This window comes from Planococcus citri, chromosome 3 (genome assembly GCF_950023065.1).
Source record: "Planococcus citri chromosome 3, ihPlaCitr1.1, whole genome shotgun sequence".
NCBI lineage: Eukaryota > Metazoa > Arthropoda > Insecta > Hemiptera > Pseudococcidae > Planococcus > Planococcus citri.
In genome coordinates this window covers 20,059,028-20,078,346 of record NC_088679.1, presented here as the reverse complement: position 1 = coordinate 20,078,346, position 19,319 = coordinate 20,059,028, and the positions used below count along the sequence as shown (strand labels likewise).

General features: G+C 33.2%; 2 protein-coding genes across 4 annotated transcripts in view; both read right to left on the bottom strand.

Moving 5' to 3' along the window:
- Window positions 1-1,732, bottom strand: part of LOC135841699 (androgen-induced gene 1 protein-like) — a 50,144-nt gene extending 48,412 nt beyond the window's left edge. The window contains exon 1 of one of the 3 annotated variants that reach the window (XM_065358825.1): window positions 1,010-1,732. In XM_065358825.1, the coding sequence (XP_065214897.1) occupies window positions 1,010-1,186 (177 nt within the window). In that variant the 5' untranslated portion in view covers window positions 1,187-1,732. The remainder of the gene's footprint in view (window positions 1-1,009) is intronic. The other 2 variants (XM_065358823.1, XM_065358822.1) reach the window with 2 other exon arrangements.
- Window positions 1,733-6,757: 5,025 nt separating this feature from the next.
- Ask1 (apoptotic signal-regulating kinase 1) lies at window positions 6,758-18,862 on the bottom strand. Its single transcript, XM_065358443.1, has 25 exons — window positions 18,544-18,862; window positions 18,298-18,464; window positions 18,025-18,219; window positions 17,765-17,943; window positions 17,522-17,690; window positions 17,347-17,456; window positions 16,978-17,261; window positions 16,748-16,907; window positions 16,517-16,676; window positions 16,266-16,438; window positions 16,013-16,196; window positions 15,797-15,930; window positions 15,598-15,725; window positions 11,786-11,923; window positions 11,552-11,718; window positions 11,248-11,483; window positions 10,970-11,161; window positions 10,319-10,559; window positions 10,093-10,248; window positions 8,334-8,439; window positions 8,060-8,261; window positions 7,763-7,972; window positions 7,539-7,677; window positions 7,371-7,447; window positions 6,758-7,294 (listed from the first exon to the last, which is right to left on the bottom strand). Exons 2-25 carry the CDS (start codon window positions 18,460-18,462, stop codon window positions 7,198-7,200), a joined length of 4,002 nt encoding a protein of 1,333 aa, XP_065214515.1. The 5' UTR covers window positions 18,463-18,464; window positions 18,544-18,862; the 3' UTR covers window positions 6,758-7,197.
- Between the last annotated feature and the right edge of the window lie 457 nt (window positions 18,863-19,319).

The following is a 19,319-nucleotide window of genomic DNA, read 5'->3' as shown; positions in this document are numbered from 1 at the left end:
CAGAAATTGATCAAACATCATCAAAATGGAATGAAATTTTCTCAGCTTTAAATAAGTAATACCATCGTTCTTTTTTTTAAAAAAAAAAAGAAAAAAAATTTCAACAAGGGAATTATTATTTCTGCAAATGGGTAAAATATGCAAACAAAGACCAATGAAATGCTAAGTACATCTTGGTTATCAATTTTTATTCATGCTTCAGATTATTACTTACTTACGTGTACTATACGCACATGCACGCTATCTCATCCCCCTCCCTCATTCTCTTCCCATTACACTATTCAGTATGAATTGATATTGCATATTGAACACGTCGTCGAATGATGTAATGATGTAACAATAAGGGTTCATATGTGTAAAGCTGTCATCAATCCTCAGAAAATGCAATAAATGGACAACTAAATAACCACAATAGGGTGTATTTACAATCAACTAAGTAGGTAACGTGTAAGCTGAATATTTTCAACACTTTTTGATCTATCTTTTCAACCAAACCACACAAAATTAAAGAGTAAAAATCAGCCAATTTCTACGAAAACATTACGACACAACTTGAGTAGGTAGGTGATTTTCACAATTAATAAAATCTAAAATCTCTGTTTTTTAAGAACAGTAGGTATTATTTTTCTTCGAATAAAGTACTTGACCTGATCTACCGACAAACGTACCCATTTTTTATCTCTTACTGACGATTAGCTTATATGTACCTCTTGATAACCTATACATAGGTACAATATACATACATAAACATTGAAATAGGAAAATCGTGCATTAAATCTCCAACAACAACAACAACAACAACAGTCAAACCTATCTCACAAGTAGGCAGGTAGGTATCATCGTATAATACGTTCTAATCGTACACACGTGATTAGAAAAAACCACCACGAAGATAATAAGGAAACGTGAGCACCGAGTTAGGTATTAATTAGACGATAAATATGCACTAAGCGGATTACCATTGAGGTACCTACTTAAAATAATTTAATAAAAAATCAATTTCACGTACCAGGTTCCAATTGGTCATGTACTTGAACTTGCCTCCTGTCGTATAATTTTTAAGATGCGATGGAGGTTTTATACAAAAGAACTCGTAGTAAAGACCATAGGTGAGATGCGCAGCCGCGATCACACGAACCACCAGCGCGATTCTAAGACTGTCGTCGCGTAGAGAAATAATACCCATTTTTTCGCTATACTTATGTCGTAGGCCGCGACTTCGACTCTCTTTATCACTATACTATAATAAGGCACTAATACGGCGTCAAATTTCGTTATGCAAGTCGATCACCGAGAACGACTGAACCGACTCGATATAAATAACCTCTCATTCGTTACACACGGACATACTTCTTATGAAAAATATACTTCGAATCGAAACACTGATAAAACGAATGATAAACGTTATAATATACGATATAGGTAGAGGTACTCGATATAGCAGCCTAAGCAATATTTTAAACACGAAAAATTTCAATTTTATAACGATATCGAGTGTCCGAATCGGAGCTGGCGAGCTGAGAATTTCGTCGCGTTCTCGCTGCTGCACACGAAATAAAACCTATACACGCGGTTACCGGTTGTTGATTTGATAGGTATACGAAATAATGTGGCCTTAGGTGCCTGTAACAGCTTTACTACACATTAAAAATATTATCAACCGAGCCGAAAGTATATACTCATACGCACAATACCTACAAATCAAAACCGAACAAGCAAAGCTGCCAAATCAACATTATCGCGTTTAATTTTCATTTCTCAGAATTATTCTTACACCAAACTCACCGGTGCAATGTGTTATAGATACTGGATTACGTAAACGATAATACGAGAAGAAGAGCTGGGTGAATTTTTTTTCTCTACGAAGTACGAGCTCCCTCGAGGTATAATCATTCGTGTAACGTGTTTTGGAATTTGTGTAAAAAATTTACGTACGAATTGGCTTCGAGCCAATTTTTTGTTAGAATTTTCCACGGTTTAGGGCGCCTTAATTCCGAGTGAAAATGATTAATTTTTTAATAGGTAACTCGCGAATCGAGTAAGTTTGAAAATATCTGCGTTGTTCTCCTTGTTTAAATATACTGTATTGTTGTTTAATGAAAAGAACAAAAAAAGTTCAATGTTAGGTACACCCATATCCTTATTCTTAACAAAAGTGATATAATAAAATAAAATTATGGTTTTATTTCACGCTTTATAAATTATAAAAACGTACATATGTCCCCGTTGTCTGACTTCTTAACCATAATGCCACCCATTACTCATTAGACCTCCAAATGCCAAATATCCATATAAAAATAATACGACACTACTGCGACTAAATTCCTGCAATAAAGCTCGTTGTTTATAATGTTTAATGATAAATAATGACGGCTAAAAAAAATCATCAAATTGTATTAATTACTGATCACACAGCGAGATTGACCATTTCCAAGGCTATTTAATTATTATAAATCGAAATAAAACTACCGCAATCCGACATCAATTCGATAATACGAGTATTAAATGTATCTATGGAACTTGCAAGAAGACATTTAATATACTCTTGGTTACCTATTAATATAATACTCGTACTGTGGACAATCTGAGTCCAGGTACCTACCAACGTCAGACGTCAGTAAGTACATAAGTCAAAATTACCAATAAAATTGATGGAATTTTTTCGCAAGGTCTTGTTCGATATCGATACAACAAAACGGCCGGATATTAAAAAGCAGCATCTCGTTTTACAGTCGTATCATCTTAAACGGAGAGATGAAATTCAGGTTATGGAATTTACTTCATTATATTGTTTCGAATCCCAAGATCAAGGTCGTTTATGAAAAAAATTTGCTGTACGGAATTTATCGCGATAAAACGGCGTCTTATTTGGGTTCAAGAAACATTTTAGAAAAACGAGGTTACTGTTTTCTGTAACCTAATAAAATAACCTATCGATAAATACCGAATCAAATGTTTTAACGATTGTTAAAAAAAAAAAAAAAAAAAAAAAAAACTGCAAGTGAAGAGAGAACTTTTTGAACTGGCCTTTTCGATTTCAATAAAATAAAAATAAATCGAAGGAGTATGTCTTGAAATTCTCTACCACCCCCCCCCCCCCCCCCCCGGTAACCAAATATTTATGTTTTTAAGCCAGTGATAGAAAACTAAAACTAACTGAAATGAGTATAAAACAAATTCGATGAAAAAATAAGTGGAACTAAAACTGAAACTGATTTAAAAGTGATACTGAAAAATGAAGATATTGAAACAAAAACTAAAACCGAAACTAGAAAAAGAAAAATTGAAACTAAGAACTGAAAACTGAAACTGAAATGTAAAAGTTTTGCCATCGTTGTCTTAATAAGCTAATTTTTAGATTTTTGAAAGATTTTTTTCAAGTTCAAAAATTCCAAAAAAGTTGTTTTGTGACAATTTTTGTTTATTTTTTTATATATTATTTTTTTTGAACAAAATGAACAAGAGTGTCGATGATTATTTCATTGTTACCTCTCTTCCTGCCTTTCTTGGGAAACTAATATTTTAGGCCATTATACAGCCTTCAGCGAATTTCCAATCTTATCTAAGAATTTCAAGTCGCTTTATGGGGCCAAAAATGTGATTTTTTTAATTCATCAAATCTATTCTCAAATGAAAACCTGTTGAACTGGCAAATTCTGATTTGAACGAAAAAATAAGCTAGATTAAAAGAGCATGACCTAAAAAAAATCTCAAAACAAAATTTCAGGTTTATTATCTTAGATTTTTGAAAATTGAAAAAAATTTGTATGGGCGATTTTTAATTTTTTTTTTTTTAATTCGATTTTTACTGAGCAAAGTGAACCAATGCAAATAACTCCTTCAGTGCAATTCCTACATATCAACAACTAGTAGTTTTGGACCATTGTGGAGCCTCCAGCAATTTTATAATTTTCTCCACAAATTCTAAATTACTCTGGAGAGACAAAAAATGAACCTTAGCTCTTCCCATAACTTCTGTTGACGTTTTTTGGACCCCCTATCAATCGCTTCAGATGATTAGAGTGAAATTTTAGGAGTGCCAGTCAAAAAAACTTTTGACCAATTTGTAATAAATTCTAGAAAAATTTTTAAAAAATCAAATTTTCAAAAATGGCATTACACGGGTGATTTTTTTAGGAAAGATGTCGTCTGATATATGTGTCTAATGTCAACATAACTGCCCAACTTGAAAACGTCCATTTTCAAAAAATTTTGTAGCCTCCAGAGGAATTTGAAATTTTTGGAGAAATTAAAAAACTCGAAAGAAACTTCAAAATGGTCCAATTTCAATTCTTTTTGTGTGGGGTGGTCATGTGAACTCTCTATGAGGATATCTTGACAAAAAAAAACCGCTTGTGACAAATCAGTTTTTGAAAATTCTATTTTTTAAATTTTTTCTGGAAACCACAAATTGATGAAAAATTCTCTTTTGAGCTGCCACTCTTGGAATGTTGAAATTCATTTTTGCCTCATTCAGAACAATTTGAAATTTCTGGAAGAAATTTAAAACTCGTTGAAGGATTCACAATGACCTGAAACTATAGTGGTTGGTAAAGGATGAACCAAAACTAAGGAGTCCAATAATATTGGAAAATAAAAACTCTCTCTTTATTTTTCAAGCTTTATAATAAAAGCTTGAAAAATAAGGAGAGAGTTTTTCTTTTCTAATACTAGGTATAGTGGTTGTTGATGCGAGGAAGTTGAATTGGAGAAATTATTCACATTGGTTTACTTTGCTACAAAAAAAATTAAATGCCAAGAAAAAGTTTGAATATTATTCATGAAACTGCCATCTTGAAATACCTGTGCAAATTTTCAAAAATTCGCCAAAAACCAAACATGAACCTTGGGATCTGAAATCTTTTTTCATTTTAGATTGGTTTCGTTCTAATTAAAGAGTACCAGTTCAAAAGAGGGTGGAGGGGTTGATATAAATTCATAATTCACGCTTGTTTATTTTCGTTTTTTAAGAAATGCATACCTACTTATTTTATTTTTAAAAAATTGAAAATTTGCTCAAAATAGTTTTTTTTTAAATTTTTCAATTAGCTAGGTACCTATTTTAAAGTTTTTTTGTGCCCTGAATGTGATCAGATTAGATATTTATTTCCATTTACAGACGATTAAAAAAATCCGTACACCTAATTTAAAAGAATTATTGTAAACCTCGAAAATTTCCACGCTCACAACCCCTCTATTAAAACAGCATTTCTAAGGGTGAAATGAGAAGAAGGGAGGTGGTGGGTTTTAAAATTATTTTTCTAGGTTCATGAACGGTTAAAGATTGAAGTTTTTCAAGTATGTAAGTAAGTACGAGTAATTCTAGAGCTGAAAAACTCAAAAAAAATGTGTTATTGTTAAATGAGCCAACTTTCACTGTTTTTAAAAAGGAATGTTACCCACCCCCACCCTTCTGAATAACCTATCATGAATGAGTCAAAATAACTCTATAAAGTTCACTTTTAATGTTTTTTACATTTTTTTTATTTTAGAGTCAAAGAAGTGGATTTGGTTGAAAAGAAATGCTCAACAATGATTAAGATATACAGACATATTTTCAGAATTTTGGGGTAATTTCACTCAAATCAAATTATTATTAGTAGGTAGTTAGGTACTTCAATTTTTAATCAAAAAGATGAAAGTTTTGTACATAAAAGTAATCTAGGTAGGCACTCAACTTGGAAAAACGTTCATATTTTGAGAATTTTGAGCCTCACTCGCGTCCCAATGAATCCACATGAGGTCAAAAAGTTTCTGGATTAGTCAACGAAGCCAGAATTTCTGCGTAAAATTTGTATTTTTTTCTGTACGCTGATGTCAATCTTTTACAACAAACACAGAAAAAAGAGGAAGTCTCAGAACACATTTTTGGAAAATCAGTTTTATTGACGATCCATTTTATTCAAACTGATTCTAATTTTTCACCTGTTTTGCATTTTTTCCCCAAAATTATATTCATCACTTAATTGAAGTTTAAAATAAATATAGTTTTAAAATGTACACAAATCGAAATTCTTCAATGAATTTTGAAAAATATTATTTTTCTTTTGAATTATTGACCATCCACTTATTGCTTTGTATTTTTTTGCATTTGTTATTGTTGGCAAAAATTTGATATCTTTTTAAAAAATTTCAAGTTTTTTATTTTGAAAATTACCTATTTTAAATGATGAAGTAGGTATCTAACGAACTAAATTTTTCAAGTCGTTTCATTTTTAGCGAGCACTTAAATAGGTAAGTAATCGGTATTATTTATCAAACGCTGTAATCTTATCAAGTTTTTGGAAAACCTTTTTTGAAAATTGTTTTAAAGTTCTGTAGGTAATGAGTATTTATTTAAAAACAATTACAGACTCATCAGCGACCTCGAATTTTTTTAAGAACACTTTTACCCTTTATCTCATTTTTTTTTTGTTAGAAAACCGGAAAAATTTTTAAAATGCTAAGGATATGAAAAAAATTGAGCAAGTACTTACTTTTTATTTTTTTTTAGTCGCGAATCGAGTCAAAATTTCGGTGAGGTGCTTTTTGAAACGCTGGAGTAATAAATGAGCTCGAAATTGTACGATAAGTCACAGCTTTTTTTCATTACATTTTCTTTTTAAACGAGGATAACGGACACGAATAACTAACCTCTAATTCAGACTCAGCCACCTCGTATCTTTACTTTTTTTTTAATAATGAAAATCGAACTCAAACAAGTTCACATTAGAATTAAAAATAGATTTTTAAAAACAATAAATTTCCATTTCCAAACAATTTTTCTAAAAATTTTAATTATTGATATGTAAAACAGGAGGTAATTTTCACTACATATAAAAGCGCTAAAAAAATTAACGATTTAAATCAAAAAAAAAGAAAAACAACATATTAGAACAATTATTAAAACAGACAAAAAGAAACCTTAATTTTTAGAACGGTCAAAAAAGTAACTCAGCAAAGATTAGTAATAGTACTGGTAGGTAAACAATAATTACGCCATTTAACACTTAGTACATACATGATTATCATCGATTAACAGGTAAAATACATACATAAAATTAAACATAAAACAGAAGAGTATTAACCAGATTAATAAAAAAAATTCATAAAACCATATGATAAAGACCCGTTCGACGGTTAGTACAATGGATTGGTTAACATAGAAAATAGAAAATTATTCACGAAAAAAATTTCGCCTTTAATACATAATAAAATTTAAGCGTGACTAGAATCTAAAACGTTTTCACTAGGAATGTGGTTTTCCTTACGCCATTTTTGAATCGAGTTCCAAATTCGTAATTCGATACCTCCTCTGTAAACGTAAATTAGAAATACATAAAATTAATTCGGATTCGATTATCGTAGCAATAAAGAAAAAAAATGCTTACTTTAAGGACATTTTTTTGAGATCATATCGAGTTATGTAATGAAGCAAATCATCCAAAGTGTATTCTTCAGCGATGAACTAAAATTATCCGAGTGTATAAAAATTAATAGGTATGAAACGAGATGTATAGAGGTTTAAAATGATAATTAGAATTAGAAAATATAATTACTTTATTAATAGAGCGCTGATCTACTTTCATTTTAGTAAGCCAGTTTATCAAATTGATATCAACTTCTGATTTAGGAATAACCGTAACATTGCTGTTCTCTTCTGGATCGCAAGATTTGGATTTTATTGACGTGTTACCACTAGAAAAAAATCATAAAATTATTGTCAAATATCAATTGACGTAGTAAAGATAATAAAACAATTTATTGTGTTCAAAATGTATACCCTGAATCTGTCGATCTCGAACTAGCAGACCGTGTTTGTTTCTGCGAACTACTCACAACATCTTTGCCCGTTTCTGTCGAAGATGGTTGCTCAAAATTATGTTTATCCACCAACTTGGTCAACAAATTGATTAATTTTTTATTCCTCTTATTCCAACCATTGAGTAAAACATTGAGTTCTTTCTCATCTTGTAGTAATTGTTGTAGCTGCCTGAGAAGTAAACAACGAACACGGCTCATTAATAATTAAAATCATTAAGATAAATAATTACCTAATTTACTTTCACGCCATTAATACCTTTCGTTATCTGTATGCACCGAGGTAATTTTATGGATCAAAGAGTTGAATTTCTGAGACACGGACTTATCTTGGTAACATTCGGTGCTTGATTTACTCGAATTGCTCGATTTAGTAATTTGGTTATCCGAATCCTCCATTATTTGTTGATCGTCGTCGACTTTCGCATCGACTTCATTCCCATCCAGCACCAGATCTGTTTCTAAAATCGTAATAATTAATTTAACGCGATAATTTTAACATCAAGGGAAAGAAATACGATGATTTTTAATACCATTATCTAAAACACTGACGGCATCGGTTACCGCAGATGCGATCAAATTATCGAGAGCGAACATCCAGTGAGGTTTGATGGTATGATTTTTTAGTATACTGCTGACCTGCGAAAAGAAAAATATAGATTAAAATCCATTATTGTTGAAAAAAAATCAAATAAAGTGGTCGGGGAGCCCGCTTAAGGATCTATTGCACACCCCCCTCGATCCTCCAGGACAACTTTTTTCGTAAGGGGGATCCTAAGAAACATTTCTAGCCCTTGTGGCTTGTACTCAAAAAAAAGTGGCCCTACTAACAAAATGGCGGCCATTTCGATCCAACATAGGACTTGCACAAAATTTTTCAAACCGTACAAGGGTAGATCGAAAGATCAGACAAAAATTTATCACCTGTCAAAATTTCAAGTGCTAAAGCGCGTTTTTCGATTTTTGGTGAATTTTTTGAAAACCAAATTTAGGCCAAAAATGGGGGGGGGGGAGGGGAAATCAAAATTTTACCAAATTGACCAAGAAAGCTGAAATTTGGGATATATCCTATTTTCGACATGCCAGATCGATTGGAAACTGTTTCAAACCGTTTTAAGCAGTTCTGGAGCCTCCAGCGACTTTTTGAAAGGTCGTATGGCGTTTTTTTGAAACTTGAAATTTCCCAAAATATCATCGAATGGAGATGGAAAGACGAAATTCATTCTGTAAACTAATTTCAATACGCTACGAAGTCGACTGCTGGTGGGTTTAAAGTCGTTTTGGAGCCTCCAGCGACTTTTTGAAAGGTCATATGGCGTTTTTTGGAAAATTGAAATTTTCAAAAAATAGCTGGAAGCTTCAAAACCATTTGAAACCATCATGTAGTCGACTTCAATATCGCATTGAAATTAGTTTGTGAAGTAAATTTCAGATTGCCAACTCCATTTGGTAAAATGTTGCGGGAATTACAAATTTCAAAAATCTCCAGTAACTTTCAAAAAGTCGCTGGAGGCTCCAAAATGACTTGAAGCCACCTGAAGTCGTCTTCAGAAGGTGTTAAAATTAGAGTGTGGAGTAAATATCAGCTTTCCATCGCCATTTGATGAAATTAGGTGAAAATTTAAAGTTTCAGAAATCTGATGGAGGCTCCAGGAATTTTCAAAATGTCGCTGGAGGCTCCAAAACGACTTAAAATTTACCTACAGTACTTTGTAGCGCATTGAAATTAGTTTGCACAATAAATTTCAGCTCTCCAACTCCATTTTGATAAAATTTTGTGGGAATTTCGAGTACCAAAAATCTGCTGGAGGCTCCAGAACTGCTCAAAACGGTTTGAAACAGTTTCCAGTCGATTTGGCATGTCGAAAATAGGGTATATCCCAAATTTCAGCTTTCTTGGTCAATTTGGTAAAATTTTGATTTTTTTCCCCTCATTTTTGGCCTAAATTTGATTTTCAAAAATTCGCCAAAAATCGAAAAACGCACTTTAGCACTTGAAATTTTGACAGGTGATAAACTTTTGCCTGATCTTTCGACCTGCCTTTGTACAGTTTAAAAAATTTCGTGCAATTCCTATGTTGGAACGCAAAATCTGCAATTTCGGCTGACCAGTCAATCAAAATGGCCGCCATTTTGTAAGTAGGGCCACTTTTTTTCTGGGTACAGTGGCTAGAAATGTTCCTTAGGACTCCCCCTTTAAGAAAAAAGTTGTCCCGGAGGATCGACCGGGGGTGGTGCAATAGATCCTTAAGCTGGCTCCCCGACTAAAAATGAAACTTGAAAAACACGCACAGCTCCGTGAAATGATTGTATAATGAAGTTCAAAAGATCGATTTTATTCTTGAGGAATTCTTCATTTTTCAAACGATGAATCGTGTTCATCAACGAGTGCTTGTCTTGTTTAGCGATAAACGAATGAAATCCATCCATTAATTCTTTCAAATATTTCTGCAACGAGAGAAAAACACGTCAATATGATCGAATATTAATACTGAAACGATAGCTGCAGAATACAAACCTCGTCGATAGAATTGTCACCGAATTCGTGATAAATGCTTTCTTTCCATTTCTTACAAATATTCTGTTTATCAGCGGTAAGAACAGCTGATAAGGTGGTACGTCTTTGGAGATCTTTCTTCAGCAAATAGAAGCCATCGGATTCGGTCGATTCGCCAGGACCATTAGCTCCTTGGAGGATATCGGGAGACAATAAGACATCCGAAGATGTATTATTAGTGCTCTCGGAACTCGTCAAAGTCCTATTAAAAAATACACACGGTTAAAATAAACTATACTGTAACATTATCTTTGAGAAAAAAAAAAATCAAATCAAAACATAAACGCAATACGAAGCTCTAACTAAGGAAACAAAAAACGAGCGAATTACAAGCTGAAATGAGAAAAAAATGCACACGAGCGTATTTTGAAAGCTGGTCATTTATACCTGAGATGGTAAAACTAATTCTTCGATTATTCGTTAAGATCAGATGATAGTCATTTGTGTTAGGTAGAAGTTAATCTAGCCCCATATCTTGCCATGTAGAGAGGAAGCGATAACAGAGACTATGTTAATTCGGCGATGAAATAGATAGGTATCATAGGTTATAAAAAGGACGAGCACGATTGTAATAGATTGTAACATTGCAGCATCTGCAGACTATGCAAGTACCTGTGATTGGTCATTACAACTGAAGGATATTGAGGATTAATTATGCTGTTGGTAATCGACGGTGTATCTAGATCGCAAGATGGCATCGAGCCGTTCATCGATATATGGTGAGAGATTTTCTGCTCGTTGATGGATTGACTTCGGTGGAATAATTCCGAGGGTAGTATTAGACCTCTAGACGGTTTCTTTTTTCTAAATACAGACAAAAGCGATAATTTAATCGATTGATATACTAAACTGTAAACAAGAAGATACCTATAAATCATCGCAGAATTTACTTGAGTAAAAATGGATCGTCTAAGAGAGCCGCAGCTGTCGCTCTTTCTTTAGGATCTGGCCTGAAACACCGTTTAATGAACAGTTTGGCTTCTTCGGATAATTCATCGGGTATTCGAGGATGATCTTTGTAATAACCGACTTTGAAAATAGCCGCCTCTCGCGACCCTAGTTCTATAAAAGGTGGGTTTCCGGTAGCCATTTCGATAATAGTACATCCTAGTGACCAAATATCTGCCTAAATAACACCAAAAAGTAGAATTAGAATTATTTATGATTTAAATATTATACGTATTTAATATTTACCGGTGATCCGTATCCTCTTTGGCCTTTATCGATCACTTCAGGAGCCATGTATTGTAATGTTCCGGTGAACGTTTCGGTGCTGGCGCATAATCCTGCTAATCTTTTCGATGTACCGAAATCGGATATTTTTACCACACCGTTGTAGGTGTTTACGAGAACGTTATCACCTGCAAAAAGGTTTCGATTTAGTAATGAATTAGAAGAGATAATTAAACGGAGGTTTTTCAAAAATACCTTTGATATCACGATGAACGATCTTTTGAGCATGTAAATATTTCAATCCTTCTAAGATCTGCTTGGTGTAATAAATTATGGTAGATTCGTTTCCTTTCAGTGGACCCCATTTCAGTCGTAAAAGCTCGGATAAGCTGCCTGTTGATTTTTAAAAAAATCACAAAATTAAAATTAGTTCTGACTGCATTGAATTATTTTTTTTTTAAATTATTATGATGAAAATTTTTTTGCTCCAACTCCAAAGTTTTTACGCACTTACAAGGGAACCTCTTGAGGTGTCACACTCCGATTTGAACGGGACCGCGATTTTTAGAAAGAGCATAGTCTTAAACTCCCAAAACCAAATTTTCAGCTGCCCAAGTTCATTTTTCGATTTTTGGCGAATTTTTGAAAATTCAAAATTGACTGTTTTTGGCGATTTATGCTTTTTATAAAAAAGTACGCACTTGATCAATAAAAATGGTCAAAATAAGTCCCAAAACTAATATTAATTACCCAAATCCAAATTTTAGCATTTCCGCCATTCTGGAGCCGCCATCGCGATTTTAAATTTCTCCAGAATTTTGAATTTGCTCCAGAAGGCGTGAATATGAAGTTGGGCAGCTAAAAATCGAGTTGTATATTACACTCGACCTGTTTAACGAGTATATCCACATTTGCACCGATTTTGGGAGTGCACCTCAAAAGTGGCTCTTTGACCAGCTTTTTTCAAAATTAAATAATCCAAAAAATCAAGTTTCCCGTTTGTGTGGAAATTTTTAAAATTCACGCGAATCGCTGTATTTTGTCCAAAACTAACCCCCCAAATCCAAATTTCACAATTTCCGGCCATTCTGGAGCCTCCAGCGCGATTTTCAATTTCTCCAGAATTTTGAATTTGCTCCAAAAGGCGTGAATATGAAGTTAGGCAGCTAAAAATCGAGTTGTATATTACACTCGACCTGTTTAACGAGTTTATCCACATTTGAGCCGATTTTGAGAATGACACCTCAAGAGTGGTTTTTTGAGGTGTCACTCTCGCTCCAAAACGGCTGGAAATGATAGAATTTGCGTTCCGGGGGTTAGTTCTTGAGGAAATACAGCGATTCGCGCAAATTTCAAAAATTTCCTCACAAACGGTCATCTTTTGATTTTTTGGATTTTTTAATTTTGAAAAAAGCTGGTCAAAAAACCACTCTTGTGGTGTCACTCTCAAAATCGGCTCAAATGTGGATAAACTCATTAAACAGGTCGAGTGTAATATACAACTCGATTTTTAGCTGCCTAACTTCATATTCACGCCTTCTGGAGCAAATTCAAAATTCTGGAAAAATTGAAAAATCGCGCTGGAGGCTCCAGAATGGCTGGAAATGGTGAAATTTGGATTTGGGTAATTAATATTAGTTTTGGGACTTATTTTAAGTATTTTTATTGATCAAGTACGTCGCCAAAAACAGTCAATTTTGAATTTTAAAAAATTCGCCAAAAATCAAAAAATGAACTTAGGCAGCTGAAAATTTGGTTTTGGGGGTTTTAGACTATGCTCTGTTGTTAAAAATATTTTCAAAATTAAATATTTTTCCACCTCGGAATTCCTTCAAAGTCCAAATAACCATTTCAAAAACAAAACTGCTGTAGAGCGTCCCGCGAGTTTTTTTTATCTACTGAAGTAGTGCCATTTAGCCAATCAGAGACAACGTTCGCGATAAAGAATCACTTCACACATTTCTGCGTTCATGACATGGTGTTCGAGTTCAACCGCTTCGACGCAAAAAAAATAAATTTCAATATTCAACGCCATGAATTATAAATTATGTACGTATAAGTACATATTTGTGATATTTTTTTCAGCAGTAAGTTTAACTAAAAAATCAAGATCAAAATTATGAACGTTTTAAACTTTATTATAGTTGGATAAGCTGGAAGGCGTGGATCCGTCCATCACCTCCATCTAGAATTAGAAAATGAAAATTGAAAATACTTGTCTTGTAGATAATTAGTACCTTACCTTGTACATGTACAAATACAGATACAGCTTGTCCATATTTCTAATTTTCTATTAAGTATTACGTAATGAGTAATGAAGTTTGTTGAATTATTTTCAATTCCAACGTACCGACATCGATGCCCACTTGCCCAGTTCTTTTAATTGTAATTTGTAATTCGTATTTCAGCACGACCACAACAATCTGTACGTTTGGGATGCGGATTTACAGTTTCGATCTTTATTTGATGATTTCAGCTCTGACATCAATACTCCTTGTAAAATATATTACGAGTTCCTTGACTCATGTTCGAATAAGTTCTCAGAACTCTCCTACATATATTCTTAATTCATATTAAGACAGTACACTTGCTACTCTTGCAAGTTGCATCAGTTGCACAGAATAATAGTAAAGACTTAAAGAGGATAGAATAGAAATAGAATGAATAATATGAAAAATGAAAAAATACGTAGAGAACAGGCAAACCTTTAAAGCATTAGCAACTTCTTCATCATTTATTTCCAAACAATCCATATTTATTATTTAAGTCATCAGAATTGAGAAAATTGAAAATGAGATTAGGAGATTTACGATTTACCATAGTAAAGTCAAAGTGTTTATTTTGAAATGTTAACGCGAACACATGATACACGCAAAAAAAAGAATTGAATTGCCCGACCATGATATCATGTTTACGTCATGAATGGCACTACTTCAGTAGATAAAAAAAACTCGCGAAAGGCCCCCAGTAATTAAAAAAAATCAAATGTCTACAATTTTCAAAAAAAAAAAAAAATTGAATGAAATTACTTTGAAATTTTTTTTTACGAACAGGGCTCGTATTCGATTTTTTTTTTGAATGACTTTAATAACCAAAAAAAATGTGAGGAAAACATTTTCAATACAAAAAACAAAAAACTCTCGACCGAATTAACTTCCACAATTTTCACAAAAAGCAAGACTTTTTAGAAATTGTTGAAAAAAAATGAAAAAAATAGTTGGATTATTCATTTTGAAACTTTTTGGTAAGAAAGTGAGTAAAAAAGTGAAAATTGTTGACAATCTTAGACAAAAAGCAAGACTGACAATTTTAGCGAAAGGCAGGACTTTTTTTGCACATTTCCGTCAAAATGTCGAGATTTGATCAACTTTTGGAAGAAAGTGACACCTTGAATTCTCCAGCAAAAAATATGGTTTTAAGCAATTGTTTTTGGCAAAAAATAATTTTTCGAAGAAACTTTTAGGAAAAAATATAAGATTTATTTGAAATTTTTCGTAAAAAAAAAGAAAGCTTTGGGTGATTTTTGCTTAAAACTTCTTGAAAAAAAAACGAAAATTTCTAGCAGTTTTTGAAAACAATCAAAATTCTTGTCGAAGAATGAGACTTTTTTGAATTTTTTTTTTTTGGGGGGGGGGCTAGCATTTTTGGCAAAAAAATAAACATTTTAGAAAAAGATGCACCTTTCCAGAAATTTTTTGGAAAAAATGAAAAATCTTTGAACAAACGACAGTTTTTTTTTGGTAATTATTCGCAAAAAAGTGAAACTACATATTCGCAATTTTAGACAAAAAGCAAGCTGGGTAATTTTATTAAAACGAATTTTCGGCCATTTCTGACAGAAAAACGAAGCTTTTGCACAGTTTTCAATAATTTTTTGAAATGAAACAAAAAGACCAAGATTTGACAAAAGTAAAATTTTTGAATATTTAAAAAAAAAGTAACTCGAGTAGCTCTGCAAGAAAGCAAGAATAAACTTTTCACCCCCCCCCCCTTGGTGGGGGAGGGTGGGAGATTCCGACAGCGAACGTCAAAATAAAGACTACCCTAATCTTCAAAATCATATTTACCTCCAGGAACTTGTTCCATAAAAATTTTAAAATATCCGTCTTCAGAAACAGATCCTAAATACTGTACGATATTTCTATGGTGTAACTGAGAATGCAGTTTAATTTCTTCGTGCAACGGTTGAACATCTCTGTAAAAATGGTTCAAAATTAGATATCAGATTATTCGATAAATGAGCAGAAAAAAAACGAAGAAACTAACCCTAAATTTTTCTCAGGTATTTCTTTAACGGCAATTTTGATTTGAGTATTTACATCTCTAGCTGCGTAGACCACTCCGTAAGTTCCTTGACCCAAAATGACTTTATTGTCACGATCATCCACTTCGTATTCGATCTACAATGGAAATTGAATAATTTTCGATAATGGTACAAAAAATAAAAATTGGCAATACGATTAATTCATTTTCGTATTTTACCTTCAACTGATCGGAGCTCTGCTCCATATCTAAATCGGTGATCATTCCTTCTTGTCCTTGGGTCATTTCTAGAATCAAATCGAGGAATCTTTGACGACACATCACCGAAGGGAAGAACATTTGAAAATCGTCACTGTTTCCTCGAACGTACAAGAATAGGCATCTTTCGTCTCGTTTGTAGCAACTGTTTTGAAAAATAAAATTCATTAGTGAAAAATATGGAAAATTTTAACGATATAAAATTTTACAGTACCTAACACTACGGATCATATTCGCAGTGAACAGCCAATTATGATCTTTACTACAATCTTTTTCTTTCAAGCAGTCGAGGCAAGTGTTCCAAATCTGTATGGCTGGTTCTTCGACGTTTAAATTAACTACAACGTAACTCGGTACAAAAAATCTTGACGATTCGAGCACTAAAATCTAATTCAAACAAAATATGAATTCAAATTTTGATCAATTAAATTATTTTTTTTTTTAAATCTGGCATAGGCAGCTTACAGGGAAACGGATCTGATCGTTGACATCTGCCTTGGTCGCATCGACAAAGTAATCGGTCCAAAAGGCGAAAATTTGCTGCTCAGGACCTCGACAATTTTCTTCGCACGTTTTTCTAAATCGATCGATTAACGAAATGTTTCCAATGGTGGATTTCAAGTACCTAAATACACATAATTTATTTGAAAAAATTTCAACCAAATGATAATAAAAAATCCAGGTTTTAAAATTTACCAATCTGGTGGTTTCAATTTAAACATGCATTCAGCTGCTTGAATAGCTTTGCTGTAGTCTTCAGCTAGGACACTGATTTCGAAAAAAGTAGCCACATCCCAGTAATCTTTTAACGTAGATAGACTGCCTTTTTTACCGATTAGATTATTGAGAACCATTCCTAAAAAAATAAAAAATATTACGAAAATAGTCTAAAAGTACGAACATTTTTAATGAAATTAAAACCATACCAATATGCTGCAGTTCTTCGGATTTCGAAAACTCGTTTCCATTAATAACTAAAAGAGTGGCAAGATTGATACCAGCGTACTCGTTCGGTTGAACTTCGAACCCTTTTCGATACCAGTGGATAGCATTTTTCAAAGCTGTTTGATCGGTGTAATCAGATTCGACGAACATGTCTTTATAAATGCGTCCACAAAGACAAACCATATCAGGGATATGATTTTCTTCTTGTTTTAGGAATTCTTCTATCACTTCTAAAGCCTTTTCTTTATCCCCTTTCAGGTTTCGCCTGTTGTTCAACAGATACGTAAATTTAATCAATATGCTTCTTCAATCTTCACTAATCAAGTGAAATAATGTATCGTTGTGTTTACCTATTCAATGCGAAAGGATAGAGATACCGGAGGCTAGGGGTATGAAAACAACTCTCGTAATTTGGTAACGTTTTCAGATCTTCGACTAGCTGCACCATAGCATCGTAATCCTGTAACGAGATAATTCCGTAAGTTTTCTATTTCTCTATTTCGATTCGAAAACTCAAACGTTTACCTGAATATCTCTAAAGGACATCAACACATTGAGTATAACATCACCGGAAAGCAATCTAGGATCGTCTAGTCGTCTTCTCATATTATGCAGAACGTTTTTCAGTTCTTCTCCGGTATAAGTTTCGCGAGCTTTTCTCAAATCGCTGAGAAACTTCTCCTTGATATGTGTCCTGCAATAATTCGAATAAATCAATAAATCGAACTGTCGTGAAATTAAATATACAGAAAACAATATACAACATACTTGGATTGAATTTCGACATCGAGTAGCAATTTAGAGAGTTTACAAGTTACAGGTACTCGATGATCGGCAGCTGATATGGTATTTTCGTTATCTTTCAAAGATCGAGGATTCGTCGTAATACACATTTTGCCATTTTCGTGCAGACGATACGTAATTAAAGTGTAATTATTGCAAGAATTCTGAAAACAACGAGCTCTTCGTAGAGTACTAGTAAATTGTAGATGAATTTTAACGAAGTCATCGAGTATCTACGGACTTACTCCAAAACGTAACGTAGCTTCGGTAACGACATCGTTGAATAAAATTATGTTCTGCTTCATACCGAAGCTTTCTCGTACTCCGAGATGGTAAAACATGGTACTTTGCTGAATTTGATTGGATAAATCGACTATGGCAACATCAGCATTGTAAAATGTATCCAAACAATTCGTTTCTCCGAAATTTATTTTCTCGAACTGGAACAAAATTATCGAGTTGTAGTATTCGTTTCATCGTAATTACTCGACGTATTAATTTAGAATATTGAATTGTACCGTTACTCGACGAAAATTCGCTTTTAAATTCCGGCATACTGCGAGGATATCTTCTAAAACTTGATTTCGATGATTTAAATTCACTGTTATGTTCGTGTCTACCATGCAAACCACATCTATTTTGGATCGGGCACGATCCAACGGTAGACTGCAAGCATCTGCCATTTCTGCGCAACATTTAATTGAATACGAAATTAGTATATTATTTTTCGAATAAAAGTACATCAAAGTGAGAAACGAACTTACGGAAAATCTAGCAGAAAGATGTAAATTCGATCATTATTCTCTCAGATGGTCGATTTGATTTTCACTCGACGAAATGAAACCCAGGCAAGATATTTTTCTAGTTTGTTTGGCAGCTTTAATGAAAACTATGTTGACAGAAGAGTGATTACTTTAAGCATTTAAAATGTGTAAATGTCAATTACCAAACAAAGTTTGCACTTTGCACTGAAGATCACGATAAGAGAAGGATAACCGATAACAAAAACTGAAATTTACTAGACGTTAAAATATAAAAACACTCGATACTCGTGAACCGTCGGCTACGTGCGAGTTTACTCGTTCAACTTCTACGTATGATGCTTACTCCTACAGTCCAACGCCTACAGCATTCTCCTTCTCATATTTTCTCCTTCCCTTTTTAAAAAAAAATGTTTTCAATTTTCTTAGAAAACGAATGGACACTGGGCAAATAATCTAAATCAGCGATTCTAAGTTAAATGAATTGGTAGTTAGACTCAGCGAAAATTACAGATTACAAATTTATGCTGATGATGATATTCAAGTGGAAAGAAAATTGGCATCATATAAACAGACAGATAAAATACTTCAAACCACTCGTGAATTTGCTGATTGTGAGTTTTATAACACGATGAGATTAAAATTGAAAGTATTAATTTAGCAAAAACCTATTTCCGCTGTTCGTTAGTAACTGAAGGTATAATAAGCAGTTTTAAATCTTTCCTACATACTGTATATCTATTCTAAACTCTATAGGTACGTGTAATCGAGTTCGAATA